Below are 15,636 nucleotides of genomic sequence, written 5' to 3'. Positions count from 1 at the left end.
GAAAGTCGTTCTACATTTCTGATTTCATGCTTTATTTTAATTTTTTATTCTTTATTTTCTATTGTTTATTTTTTATTCTTTATTTTTATTTTCGAGTTTTAAAATTTTTTTCTGTTTTAGTTTTTATTGCTTTATATTTACGGTATTCACTTATTTTTTCATCTTCATTATATTATTATTTTATTTTCTATTCCCTTTCCTTTATACGCCATATTTTTCTATTCCTCTTTATTTCTAATGTTTCGTTCGCTATCTCTTCTTCTTATTTTCCTTAGTTATAATCTGAACCTTTCATCTTATTAAGTATTCTTGTTATACAATCCCCGTCCTACTCAACCCCCCTCTTCTTTCGCCTTTGAAATTATTTCTAATGATCTTACTCCCCTCCCTTTTCATTACTCCTTCTCCTGAACTTTTCATTTTTAACCTTAGATGTATATAAAATCGGTGGTGTCTTCTTTGCTCTCACTCTTGTATAATGATGTTTGTTTTCTATGTGGTGAGAAGCATTTAGCTTTGAAATGTCATGGTCTAAAAAAAGTTTTCGCCCCTCATTTCGTTTTCACTTATTGTAATCACCTTATTAACATGATAATGTAATAATGTTTTAACGTAACTGTTATTATTATCTTCCTATCTTTCCTCATAAATTGCTCCTCTTAATCGAGTAGAGCTTCATCTATTCAGACAGGCTAGCCCCTTTTCTCGGAAAAAAGTATTTTTCAAGTTTGTTTATATATATATATATATATATATATATATATATATATATATATATATATATATATATATATATATATATCCCAAAACCTCTGGCCTTGCTGCTATGGTTTCAAATGATCTGAAATAACAGCAAGGGGAGACTTGATTCCAAATATTTATCATGTGGTTTATCTCCCTTCTTTTGGAAATAAGGTACGATTAGGAATATCTCCAGTATCAAATAATCTTTATACACTGTAAAATGTATTCTATGTATGAAAACCAAACAAGAGAGGTATAACATATGAGATATATTTGGAATCAAGTCTCCCCTTGCTGTTATTTCAGATCATTTGAAACCGTAGCAGCAAGTTTTAATCTCCATACATCAAAGACAGATGTTTTGGGGAAATATCAGACATTTTGTAATTCATATGCAAAATTAGGAAAACAAATGACTATGATTGAAATATTGGTAAAGGTGTAGTATCTTTCCACTCACAAAAAATCCTTTAAAATTACCACTTTTACGGGGTTTCAAGGGTGCTGAAAATGAAAACAATGGTTAAAATTCCAGGAAACGAGTAATTTCAATGAAATGAATAAATCATAGTTTTAAAATGTGGGGGATCATTTTTCTATATAAATTTAACATAAAATAAACACCCACTTTACAGCCAAGGTGGCCATAAGTTGAGTGTTCATTTTACGTTAAATTAATATAGAAAATTGATCCCCCACTCGTTTAAACAATAATGTTCGACCTTAAGGGCAAATGCCCGCTACACAATTCGTGTGATTAGCTTTCCAATGAACCTTCATTTGTTAAATTCTGATCAACAGTGCCAAGATTTTGAACTCATAAAATTACCAAAGAGTGGTATATATATATGAATATATCTATACTCGTAGCCAAATTGAATATTGAAATGTTCATATCTTTGGTTCTATAGGACAAAACTACATGAAAATTTGCAGGCTTTTTGAAGATTATAATACTATGCTATCGTTAAAATTTTATGACAATTGGTAAAAAAGAACCTATATTTTCAAACTAATAAAATATGCCCAAATTTGCCTACATTTGTATATATAGTGTCCTAGCAAGCCAGTTTTAGTTTTGTTGCTTCTATTGTCTCCCCTTTGACTTTGCCAGACCACTAATATATATATATATATATATATATATATATATATATATATATATATATATATAAATTGAAATTGCTGTCAGCCCATCATATAATATGTATGTGTGCATGTATTATTGGTCCTGACATAATATCTATAACCTTTGTGCTTTTTGTATACTAACCAGCGGAATAACTATGATCATCGTAGTGTAATCCCGTTAGGCTGTGTGGCCTAGACGAGTTGTCCTCCGTTTCAGAATGGTTTAACATCACCAAAGGTATTGCTTCCTCGGCACTCCGGCCTAGTGGAGCGGAAACCACAAAGAAGAAGAAGAAAATGATAAAAAAATGGAAATGAAAAAAAAAGCAAAAAAAAAAAAAAATAGAATTGAGATTTTTTAACAACAACAAAAAATAACGAAAGTTACAATAGACAAAAACACAATAAACAAACAATAACAACGTAAAAAAGCAAACTTTCCATTGTACAAAAGGGTTTTTGTTAGAAAAAAGCAGTTTGCAAAGATTTCATCAACTTTTGCTTTTAATATATTCTTTAGTACAAGCAGCATGTTGCGGGTGTCAAATATGCCAGGATTATTTCGACGCTTATTTTATATATTATTTGGATTCTTCGGACTACAGTTCTCATCTTGAGTGCCATTTTCCCACTGTTTCGGTCGATGTAACCGCTGACCTTCTTTAGACGTATCTTGTTAAACTTGAGAATCTTTCTGTCGAACTCTGGAATCTGCAACGGAATTTCGGGTCCTTTAGTTGTTACATTCTTGTGGAAGTTGAAGGTTCACTCCTCAGTGATGGCGACGCTCAAAATACAATTGCGAATTACTTTGGGCTTCTATCCAGTCATTGCTAACGGAACGAGAGCATGCTACCCCCGTGAAGTTAATAAAGGATTCTGTTCAAAATTCCATGCAAATTTCTGAGTTTGACAGAAATATTTCTGCGTTCGGTAAAATACTTGAAGAAGACTAAAACGCTGTGAAAATAACACTTGACATGAGAATTGTAGTTTGAAGAATCGAAATAATATGAATAATCAATCCTCATCTCAAAACATTCAGAAACAAAATATTTGACAATTTTGAAATTCATAGGAATAATAAAATCTATTCTTGATAAATTAAATTGATAACTGGTCTTAAAAAAAGGTAATCTATGTGTGTATGCGTGAATATATGTACTGTGTGCGTGTGTGTGCGTGTGTGAGAGAGAGGAGATTATAGACAGTTTCTTTTCTACTCATCCATTGTGTTGCACATTATCCTAGGAATTGTAAAATTATTTAATATTCGTGCTGTTAATCACATGTCCTAGGAAAGTTAAAATTATTTCATACATAATTTGTGCAATTCACGTCCTAGGTTAGGTAAAATATTCTTTAGCTCGAGATAGCAAATGATATCTAGACATAACAATTCCTCTTTTCTAAGAATAACAGATATGTTCAAACTTCATTTTTCTCATTGTTTTATTATACGGTCCCGAGCAACGCCGATGGGCCTGCTAGTTTATAAATAAAACGATTGAACATTCAAAAGACATCTTTAAAAAAAATAGTCCTCTCCTTTCACAAATGCTTATGGAATTTCCCATACGTAAAAATAAGTTTGTAATACCACCCATTGATAAAGCAGCAAATAATATAACTTTTTTATGTTAACTTTTAGGTAAAATTTCATATATAAATCCATAGCAACATCTGACTTTAGTAACTTATATACAAAAATGCCACACAGAGAACTTATTAAAGAATTCTTATAATACTAGCTTTTGAAGGCAGTAAACTTTTCAAAATCTAAAGCTTTTTGGTGTAAAACAAAATTGGTAAGATTAGTGTTTCCAATGGCAGTTTAAAAATACTTATAAGTCATTTTATTAAAGATGGCTATGTTCAAATAGGAAATAAAATATTACTTCAAACTACAAAAAATTTCAATGGATTTAGATCCTGCCTCTTTTTGGGTAAATCTGTATTTATATAGACGAGAATATATTATATAGGGGTGGGGGAAGGCATAAGATTGCTGAAAATAATATTTCTGTTTGACACAAAAGCAATAATTTTACATACACACAGAGACACATATATATTCTTTCAATTGAAACTATACATTAGTTTGATTAATACGTTCATTTCAAGCAAACACTGCAAACCCAGCCCACAACTGATATTTTCAGCTGATGTTTTTATAGTGTAACGCTAGGAGTGTCAGAATTCGCCATTAAAAAAAGATTGATTAAATAGACTCCCTATCTTTCGAAGCTTATAACAATATGAATAATGTAATTTAAACCCTAATTCTTTTTCAATAAAAGGAGCAAAGACCAAACTTTAAAATAATAAGAGGTTTTATCGAAAAATATATATTTTTTAAATCGGTTTTCTTTAAGAAAGATTTCACGAAATTCAACGAATTTTAACTTAATAATAAATATATAAATAAAAAAAATCACTTACCTATATAAAATACTAATCAATGGATGCTTCCATTCTTCATTTATGAGAATATGTCCATATTTATAGTTTATATTCTATGTATTTTTAAATAAAATAATTTTTTTTAACAACTATTTGAAAAGGCCGCCATTACGTAAGCATTGTTATGGTGTTAGCAAAGCGCTGAAGCGGTGTTTCTTCCGGTTTTGAAATACAGATGGATAGAAGGATGTAAAAACAACACATACACGTTAGCAATCTAGCCTTGTGCGTGAAGAATATGTGTCACCATACATGAAAAATGATCACATTTTACCTATCAGTTTTTGCCTTAAAAAAACTCTCGAGGAATTTTTTCTTTTTTTTTCTTTTCTCAAAGAAATACATGAATTTTTGATTTAATATATTTTATTTCTATTTTATGCAGTGAATTGTTTTTTAAATATCTGAAAAAGTAAAAACATTGAATGAAATAGAAAAAATTATCATAATTCTACGAAATTTTCTGGACTATATAACAAGATTATAAGGTTTCACTAAAAAAACAAAAAAAATCAACGTGATTAAAAAAAAAGGTTTTAAACTTTGAACTTTACAAGTAAATTTGCAAATAACTGTTCTTTTTTGTTTTAAATTAGCTTATTTTATTTATTGATCTTTTATCTTCAATTTGTGATAAATTTGAAGTGAGAAAAGGAATTATTTTCATTTGAATAGACATTTCGAAATGGGGGGGTGTATTTTAAAAAAGCGCTTGTATAGAATATTATATTCAGTTTATTGGAAAGGGCATAAAATTTCACACTGAATCTGAAAATATCGTAAAAATTGAACCATCAGAACAATTTTGATAGATTTTTAAAGTTTAAAAATTGAACACTTTTTAAATTTTTATTTTTATTTTTTATTTTTTTATTTTTTTTTTACACAGTGATCACCACTTATCAAGACCCGGAAGCCACTCAGGGATAAGGGTTATTGCAAATACATTACGTTAGTGTGGAGATTTGATGAAGTGTTTAATAAAGGGGGCGGTTCATTAGGAATTTGTTAACGTTGGACTTGAAGACATCCAAGTTGTAGTCCGGTGGGAAGCAGGCAGACGGAACAGAGTTCCACAGGCATGCAGTTCTAAGAAAGAAGCTTTGTTCATGGAATCCGCGTTTTGATTTAGGCACAGATATAGAGTGGAGGAAATTTTTCACAGTGGATTCAGCTAGACGGGTGTTTTTTGTGAAAGATTGGCGAGGGGGGACCAGAGATTGGAGTTCAGACGAGCACCTGCCATGGAAATAACGATAAAACAAGGATAGGCTCGCAACGTCTCTTCTGTGGGAGAGAGGTTGCAGGGTAGAGAAAAGGGCATCCCCCACTAAGCCACAAAGTCTATTTTGTACTCTGTCAAGGCAGGATAGGCTGTTTTTAGCAGCTCCTGCCCAGATATGGCAACAGTACTCCATCCTTGGACGTACTTGGCTTTTATATAGATAGAGAATTGCATCAGTAGTGAGATATCTTCTGGAGCGGTAGAAGGATCCCACCATCTTTCCAGTGACCTTGGCAACAGACGATGTACGTGTTCCATTTCAGATCAGGAGTAAAGGTCAAACCCAGAAGCTTGTCAAAACACGGGGCCTCACCCAGATGAGAGCCATCCATCACAATTGATGGCAGATGGGGATCAGAGCGTTGATGATGTAAGGATAGGAGTTTGGTTTTGGATGCATTAAAGGTAACCAGTCACATCTTCCCCCACTGAACCACACACTCGAGATCAGAGGAGAGAGAATCAGAGAGAACTTTGTCATTTACAGCCTTTGATGTGTTGCCGTAGATGGTCGTGTCATCAGCATAGATGTCAACGAATGATTTAAGTATGTGTTTAGGGAGGTCATTGATGTAGATCAGGAAGAGAGTTGGGCCCAGGATTGACCCCTAAGGGACTCAAACATTTATATTGCAGGCCTCCGATTTTTGTCCATCTACCACTACTCTTATGAGCCTATCTATTATTTTTTAAACAACTTTAATAGTTTATTTTGGAAGTATATACCATAAAGAAAATAAACAACCCACTTTAAAAAGAGAAATGACAAGTTTTTTATATTTTATTCGCAGTTTTGTGTTAGGGGTTTCAAACATTCCCGCAAAATTCTGACACATCTAGTGTAACGCACATTAAAACAGTGACTGAAGATTTGTATTATTTGGATTCTTCGGACTACTGAGTGTCATTTTCACAAGGTTTCGGTCAATCCTTCTTCAGGTGTATCTTGTCAAACTAGGGAATCTGAACAGAATTGCAAGCAAAACTTGCAATTTGATTCATGAGTGTAGCATGCTTTCATTCCATCAGCCATGTCTTGATAGAGGTTCTAATATGGGGTAGTATTTTCGGTCGCCCATACTGAAGATTGAGTTTTCAATTTTCAAAGAAGTATAACTTATGTGTATTTATATAGAAATGCATATATAGTTATAATATGTAGTAATAAATAGTGATATTTACATTTAGAAATAAAATAGGTTTAAAGCTTCTAAAATTCGTACTCAAATTGTCCGCAAGTCGTTAGAGTATTTGAAAAATTCAGTTGCAAAAGTGACCTTCTTCTGAAGGTTGAAGTTCAATTCTCAATGTGGGTGACCGAAAATACTATTGTGAATAACTTAGAACCTCTATCCAGTCATGACTGACGGAACAAGAGCATGCTACCCTCGTGAATTAAATAAAAGGTTCTGCTTGAAATTCTATGCAATTTCCTGAGTTTGACAGAAAGATTCTCGAGCTTGAGAGGATACACTTGTAGAAGGTCGAAGGTTACATCGACCAAAACATTGTGAAAATGACGCTAAAGATGAGAACAGTAGTCCAATTCAAATAATACGAACCTCAAAAATTCAGGAATGTAATTAACTGAAAAATCAGTTACATTTGACGTTTTAGAATTGCAGGCTGAATTGCCAGTGTTTCACTAAAATCGAACTGGATTTTTGCACAAAAAATAAAAGTATTGATGTTAGATTAAACTAATATAGAGTGTCAATTGAAATAAAAAATGTATAAGTTCTTGCACAAGAAATTGAGCTCTCTGGTTATTTCTCCTATAACACACACACACACACACACACACACACACACACACACACACACACACACACACACACACACACACACACACACACATATAAATAATTCAATTTATAATAAAGATATTTGACACCGAGGCAACCTTGAGTAATTTAGCTTGTATTTGTATGTAATATTTGTATGTAATATTTGTATGAAATATTTGTATGTAATATTTGTATGTAATATTTGTATGTAATATTTGTATGTAATATTTGTATGAAATATTTGTATGTAATATTTGTATGTAATATTTGTATGTAATATTTGTATGTAATATTTGTATGTAATATTTGTATGAAATATTTGTATGTAATATTTGTATGTAATATTTGTATGAAATATTTGTATGTAATATTTGTATGTAATATTTGTATGTAATATTTGTATGAAATATTTGTATGTAATATTTGTATGTAATATTTGTATGTAATATTTGTATGAAATATTTGTATGTAATATTTGTATGTAATATTTGTATGAAATATTTGTATGTAATATTTGTATGAAATATTTGTATGTAATATTTGTATGTAATATTTGTATGTAATATTTGTATGTAATATTTGTATGTAATATTTGTATGTAATATTTGTATGAAATATTTGTATGTAATATTTGTATGTAATATTTGTATGTAATATTTGTATGAAATATTTGTATGTAATATTTGTATGTAATATTTGTATGAAATATTTGTATGTAATATTTGTATGTAATATTTGTATGTAATATTTGTATGTAATATTTGTATGAAATATTTGTATGTAATATTTGTATGTAATATTTGTATGTAATATTTGTATGAAATATTTGTATGTAATATTTGTATGTAATATTTGTATGAAATATTTGTATGTAATATTTGTATGAAATATTTGTATGTAATATTTGTATGTAATATTTGTATGTAATATTTGTATGTAATATTTGTATGAAATATTTGTATGTAATATTTGTATGTAATATTTGTATGTAATATTTGTATGAAATATTTGTATGTAATATTTGTATGTAATATTTGTATGAAATATTTGTATGTAATATTTGTATGAAATATTTGTATGTAATATTTGTATGAAATATTTGTATGTAATATTTGTATGAAATATTTGTATGTAATATTTGTATATATAATAATGAATCTTTCTTTGTTCATTGTATTTGTATCTAAATCTTTCTTTGTTCTTTTAAAGCCTTTGTCATAAGATGTCTTCAAGTTAAAGTTATGTACAAAGAAGGGAGGAAATAAAGGTTGCTTTGTGAATTACACTAATGCCATGCTTACACAAATGGATCAGAGTAGGAAGTTATTTATAAGAAAAACAAGAATAAATAGGTTGTAATGAAGAGAAAAACAAAACAAAACCTATTATTTATTAGCAATCAAATGAGTTAAATTGATCAAATTTTTGCAGAATTTCTTAACTGATAAACTAAAATATATGCATAAAAACAAATACATTCAGTTATAAAAATTGCAATTCGAGCAAGCAAAGACGAAAGGGAGGAGGGCAGTTGCAAAAAATAACAAAAAAATTAAAACAAATTTTTATTTAACAAACATTTTTTTACCTGGTCTCATATTACAAATCATTATTTCAACATGTTTAAAAATAAATCCAGCAAAATTAATCTAAAAATATCACGGGCATGAAATAAATTTAGTTTAGTGTATTTTGCTTCATTTATGTATAAGGGAATAAACTTGTCTTTGAAAGTGTTTCTCTTAGAACATCGTAACTTACCTTAAGTATAAAACTGAGTTAAATGGTTCATCCTGTCATCAGATTGCCCAACCTTTGTATTTTTTTCCGAAAGGTATAGAAACATTTTTTAATTTGAAACTTTTGAAAAGGTAATAAAAAAACAGATTTTTGTTTTTTGTTTTTTAGTCACTCATCCGGATTAACATCACTTCACTTCATTGATCTGACAAAAACTGTTTCAACTGATGATTTGGGTGTAAGATTGTATTAAGAATTGAATTTGGATTTGAACGTTTACCAGCGACTTTCCAACAAAAATCCTGTAAAACGTTTTGTTCTGGATTCCCTTGCCGGAATTTTAACATGACTAAGAAAATGGAAAATAAATATTAGAAACTCACCTATTTTTAGTGTAAAAATTGATTTACTTTATTTTAAAGGTTAACGTAAATTTTGTTAAGAATAAAAAAGTAAGAACCAGAGTTAACAACAGCAGTAACAACAACAACAACAACAACAACAATAATAATAATAATAATAATAATAATAACGATAAAACGTGAACACACACAGTGCTGCCCAACACCCTACATAGTACCCCTGTAGCTTATGCCTTTGGTAGTAGCCCCCTACATCAAAGTGGCAACGTGCCTTGTTTGGGGTGAAAATGTAAAATAATAATAATAATAATAATGGATACTGCGCTTGGCTCAATTTCAAATGATCTTGAAAAACAGTTGAACTCCTTGCAAATCAAGTACAACACCACCATAATCTAGAATTCAGTTTTTCTTAGCCCCGCAAATATCCTACATCAGGTGCTTTCCAAATTGACTCTTTGACTATGCTCAATAGCTTTGGTGTAAAAGCCCGCTCTTGAACAAACCTACCATCTTGGATGACAAAAGGCAGAACTATGTTGATACAGAAGGACACAGAGAAAGGAACCGCCCCCAGCAACTATAGGCTTATCGCGTGCTTACCCACTATGTGGAAAATACTGACAGAACAATTGAGGGAACAAATCTATCACTCCCTGAATAATCAGGGACTTCTCCCCGAGGAACAGAAAGGATACCAGGAAGGAAAAAGAGGAACACATGATCTGCTATATATAGACCAAAAGATCCTGAGGGAGGTAAAAAGAAGAAGAAAGAATTTAGTAATGGCATGAATCGACTACAAAAAATGAACGACCTGATGTACATGGACGATCTGAAACTCTTCTCAAGAACCGAAAATGAACTAGAGACATGATATCCAAATAGAGTTTGGTATTGAAAAGTGCACACTACTAGTTATAAGAAAGGGATAACTATAGACGACAGAAAGCATGGAACTAACTAACCAAATGGGGATGAGGGCACTAGGGAAACAAGACGCCTATAAATAGCCAGGAGTACTGGAAGCAGTACAAAGAAACATGAAATGAAAGAAAGCATTGGAAAGGAATACTTCAGGAGAACAAGAAAACTTCTTGAAACAAAATTATATAGCAGAAACCTAATAAAAGGCATAAATACATGGGCAGTATCACTAGTAAGATACTCTGGACCGTTCATAGGGTGGACTAAAGAAAAACTGAGACAATGAGATCAGAAAACCAGGAAACTCATGACCATGCCCAACACCTACATACATTGCAAAAGCAAAACATGAAACACAACATGGAACCAAGAACACTGAAACTGCATATCTATAAGTTCTCTAACCCAACCCTACCTCCATTGCCACATCACTGCCCCCCCCCCCAAAAAAAAAAGAGCGAGACCAAATAACCAAGTAGAATTAAGGAGGAGGGAAAGACCGATGAACTGACCAGACCTCAGCCAAATAAGTGTGAAGAGAACTGGGACCTTGGGGAGGCTTATTGCCAGTCAAATCCCAGCAAAGACCAATAACTGCTGCCAACGAGAAATCAATGGCAAGCAGCCGTTGCGATAATGCAAATTTATTTGCAAATGTTATCGAAAGAGGTGGAGAGTACTGGAAACCTGGGGAGACTTGTTTCAACTCAGCTACCAGAGAACACCACAGGAACAATAAGGAAACAACTCTGAAGACCAGTGTGAAAGCTCCTTGTGAGCCAATAATAATAATAATAATAATAATAATAATAATAATAATAATAATAATAATAAGGACCAAGTAAAGAATAGATCCCCTGTAGAGGAAGATTTCAAGTTTTGTAAATATTCAATATTAAAAAATGTTTTGTAAATATATATTTTTTCTTTGTAATCTTAAAAAGTTTTGTAAATATATTAGAAAAAAATCTTGCTCGCAAACATTCGACCATGTCTGCTATTTGATGTGTTTACAAACAACCAACGGCAATGTCAAGGTCGAACAACCGGTGTCACGAAATATGTGCCAATTTTTGTCTTCTGCTACAGGGTATCTATTCTTTACTTGGTCCAATATTAATAATAAAATTAATGCAGACAGAGATGAGGGCACTAATTGAACATGACACCTACAAATATTTAGAAGTTCTGGAAGCAGTCACCATCAAAGCAACAGAAATGAATGAGAAAATTGTAAAGGAATACCTCAGAAGAACAAGAAAACTTGAAATTAAAATATATAGTAAAAACCTTATAAAAGACATAAACACGTGGGTAGTGTCATTAGTAAGATACTCTACACCGTTGTTAGGTTGGACCAAAGAAGAACTGAGGCATCTTGACCAGAAGACCAAGAAAATGTACAAATCCCAAAGGATGATGCTGACCAACTCTATTTAAAAAGGAAAGATGGAGGAAGAGGATTGGTTTGTGTGAATGACACAAAAAAGAATTAGAAAAAATACATAATGCAGAACACCAAAAAAAATAATTACCTCAGCAAGAGACAATGAAAAAACGAACAAAACAGAAAAAAGATGAGACGAGAAAAGAAAAATAAGAAGAGAAACAGCTAGATGGATGATTCATGAGAGTGACAAAAGCTGAGACTAACGGAAACACTTGGATGTGGCTACAAAACTACTAAACAGAGAAATTGAATCCCTAATAACAGCCACACAAGATAATGCAATTAGAACCAACCATATCAAAGCAAGGATTGACAAAACATAAGAAAACAGTAAATGCAGACTCTTTGGACAAAGAGACGAAACAATAAGCCACATAATAAGTGAATGCAGCAAACTAGTCCAAAAAGAATATAAAAATAGATGCAGTCAAGTAGAGAAGGCAGTAAATTGGCAATTATGCAGACAATTAAAAACACATAGCAGAAACAATATTTGAAAATGAAACAATTAAAAATAGCACAAAACAATATTTGAAAATGAAACAATTAAAAATAGCACAAAACAATATTTGAAAATTAATATGACAAAATCCTGTGGGACATAAATTTACAAACAAATAAATCCATCCAAGCAAGAAGACTGGATGTCATAATAACAATAAGGAAAATTTATGCCAGATCGTAGAATTTACCATTCCAGCACATAACAGAGATCAAGGATAAAGAAGCAGAGCAAACACAGAGAGAGAGCTAAAAGGGATATTGAAGATGAAGAAATTCAAGAAAACACTACTAATAATAGGAGTACTAGGAACGATGCCGACAAATTTTGAAAAAAGAATGGATGAAAGTGGAATTAGAGGGATAGCTGGGAAGATACAATAAATAACAATAATGAAAACTGCTGAAATATTAAGAAAAGATATTTATAGTGAGTTGATGATGATGATGATAATATTATTATTATTATTATTATTATTATTATTACAACTACTACTACTAATACTACTATTACTACTACACATAGCTTCCAGAGAACACCACAGGTCTCCAAACGATTTGTGTGAAAGCTCCATGTGAGCCAATGATAATGTTGTGGCCCAGAAAGGTCACTAAGAAAGAATTGGACACAGATACAGTTTAGAATACATAGAGCACGAGAGTACTGCAATTATAGTGTACAACGAGTGAGTCTCGATATATTTATACTTTTAGTAGAGTTCATACATTGCATATGGATGAGTCTCTCCCTCCTCCAAATTCTTTTTGCACTGTGAAAAGCAGTTAATATCTTTTTTGCTTCGGGTCAATGATTAGTGAGTTGATAAATTTTCACTTTCTGCTGTTCTGGTGTTATTGGGGTTGGTAGAGATCGAACGTCTCCAAAATGGCGTCCATCGGCTTTTCCTCTATAAGTAATGTGTGACTGGTGTCATATATGTGGCCCTTTTACTTTTAGTGGAATATATGAGCATGTCTTGGACCATATCTCCAATTCTTTTGTTGATCGGACTTGTTTATAAAATAAAAATAAAGATTCTCTCCCGGTTAAAACGCCTTTTTTTGGGTATGTGCACGATCTTACCAAATTTTAATTGTTTCAAAAGAAGTGTATCAAAAGCCGATCTCATCTTCCATGCGAATCTAATTTCAGAAAGTGAGAGTGCTGGCGGCATGTTCAGATACGGCATAATTCTATACACTTGCAAGAATTATTGTAAAGCTGTGACTTGTTTCTCCCTTAATTTTAATTTCATAAATTAAACGTTTCTCTCTCTCCTATTTTTCTTTTTGAAAATAGGGCATGCGTTTTCTATTATGTCAAATTTAGCCGTCATTTTAGTGCATTTGCCCAATCCAGTTGAAAAAATTTTGTTTAATTCTGCTTTAAAATCCTCGCTATTTGTTCTTACTTTCTCGACTGGCAGAAAGTATTTATTGAACTATCCCAAAGATTAAAACCCGTCCCAGTCCCTCCAAAATAAATCTTCAGATTTTTTTTTAGAGCAAAACCTTTTGATTTTTTAATTGTTCAATTATTTAATTATTGGAATTATTTTAGATGAGTAATTTATTTTATTTATTGATTTGTGGACTGTTATCCTCATCTTTATAGTTGTTGTTTCACAACGTTTCGGCCAAATATTCCTCTGGCCTTCATAAGGTGGTTAACTGCGATGCGATAATTAAATGAAAGATCAGATAACAAGAAAACTTAGATTTATAAGACTAAAAAATCCAACGTTGATTGACCTACGAGGCCCGTAGCACAGTGGATATAGACGTTGAATCTCTACAGTTCCGGGTAAGCATTGTCTGAAGATAGCAGTTTCAATCTTACCCAAAGCTGGCCAGCTGATTAGTTGGCCAAAACGTGGTGAAACGACAACAATTATAGAAGGCAGTAATTACTGAAAGTACAGTTAAGGGATTTAGCATTCCTATCCCATTGTGGTTAACCACATTTGGATGGCCAGTGGAATAGTTGTCTGAAACGTCGTGAAACAACAACTATAAAGGTAAGGATAATAGTCCGCAAATAAATAAATAAAATACACATAGGTCATTGATGAAGATCAAGAAGAGAGTTGGGCCATGATAGAAACTCTGCTGTTTTCTATTTTTATTGGATCTGTTGTTTTTGTAGTTCTTTTTCTTTTTGAAATAACCTTTCTTCCATTTTCTGCTGGTGATCCCTCTGGCCTTTCATCATCTGAACGATAGCCTTGAAATCCTTCATCTGTAGAGTTTTTTTTTTTTACAAAATCACAATTAACTTACTCGGAGAGAATCTTTTTCCTCTATTTTCTAATAGCCACTATAATTTTACTAATTACACTGTAATGCTGTATGTTGAACAAAGCTTACGTTTTTTACCCTGAGAAAAATTATTTCATTACAAATTTATCTTAATTTTACATTTATTTTATACTAGCTGTCCCTATCCGGCGCTGCCCAGGATTAAACAGTATTTTACATAAACAATATATTAATATTGATTAATAGCCCCCCCCCCCTAAAAATAGCAGATGTCAAAAACTAGTAAACTGGACTTTCAGACATGTTCAGTCTGATCCTCTGCCATATGAGCTATCCACAGCAGATTATGTGATAAATCTAAGTTTTAATATTTTTTTTGCTGTTTTATCAGTCATTATTGAAAAATGTCATTACTAAAATAATTCCGTGTGGAATGCAATTTTATTTGACAAAAATTGAATAAGAATAGCTTTTATGGTTGTATCATTTGGATTATTCAGACTACTGTTCTATTTTAAGTGTTATTCTCACAACGTTTCGGTCGATATAACCTCTGCCCTTCTTTGGGTGTAGTGTGTCAAACTAAAGAATCTTTCTGTCAATCTGCACAGAATTTTGATTGAATTGGATGTAAATTTTCATTTTGAGATTCCTGACTGCTACATAATAAACTTGAAGAAAATCAAAAGTGATATCGGATGAAACATTGTGAGAATAACACTTAAGATGAGAACGAATAATTCAAGTAATTCAAATTATCAGTGATCATTTCAAAACATTCAGAAACAATAATTATAGTAGCTCGTGTTGTTGAAAACTTAGATCAAGTTTCCACAAAGGCAAATAGTGGGGCAAGTTATCTCAATATTCCATAAGAATCTTTCACTTAGTGATACAAGCAACAAAATTGGCACAAATGACGTTCAGAGCATACCTTTTAAGAAAAGAATGTTAGCAATCAGAAAATTCAAGATGGCTGCTAATTTT

General features: G+C 31.7%; 1 protein-coding gene across 8 annotated transcripts in view; it reads right to left on the bottom strand.

Annotated features, from left to right (window-relative positions):
- The window catches only part of LOC145293826 (potassium voltage-gated channel protein Shaw-like), a 523,690-nt gene that overhangs the window by 120,856 nt on the left and 387,198 nt on the right, over positions 1-15,636 (bottom strand). For 4 of the 8 annotated variants that reach the window (XM_080140468.1, XM_080140470.1, XM_080140471.1 and 1 more), the window contains one exon: positions 2,018-2,137. The exons of the other annotated variants lie outside the window; for them this stretch is intronic. In XM_080140468.1, the coding sequence (XP_079996594.1) occupies positions 2,018-2,137 (120 nt within the window). The remainder of the gene's footprint in view (positions 1-2,017; positions 2,138-15,636) is intronic. 8 annotated transcript variants of the gene reach the window in all.

Source organism: Euprymna scolopes, chromosome 15 (genome assembly GCF_053919585.1).
Source record: "Euprymna scolopes isolate OS-2025 chromosome 15, ASM5391958v1, whole genome shotgun sequence".
NCBI classification, from domain to species: Eukaryota; Metazoa; Mollusca; class Cephalopoda; order Sepiida; family Sepiolidae; genus Euprymna; species Euprymna scolopes.
The sequence above is the reverse complement of the archived record's forward strand: the minus strand, read 5'-3'. Positions and strand labels throughout refer to the sequence as shown.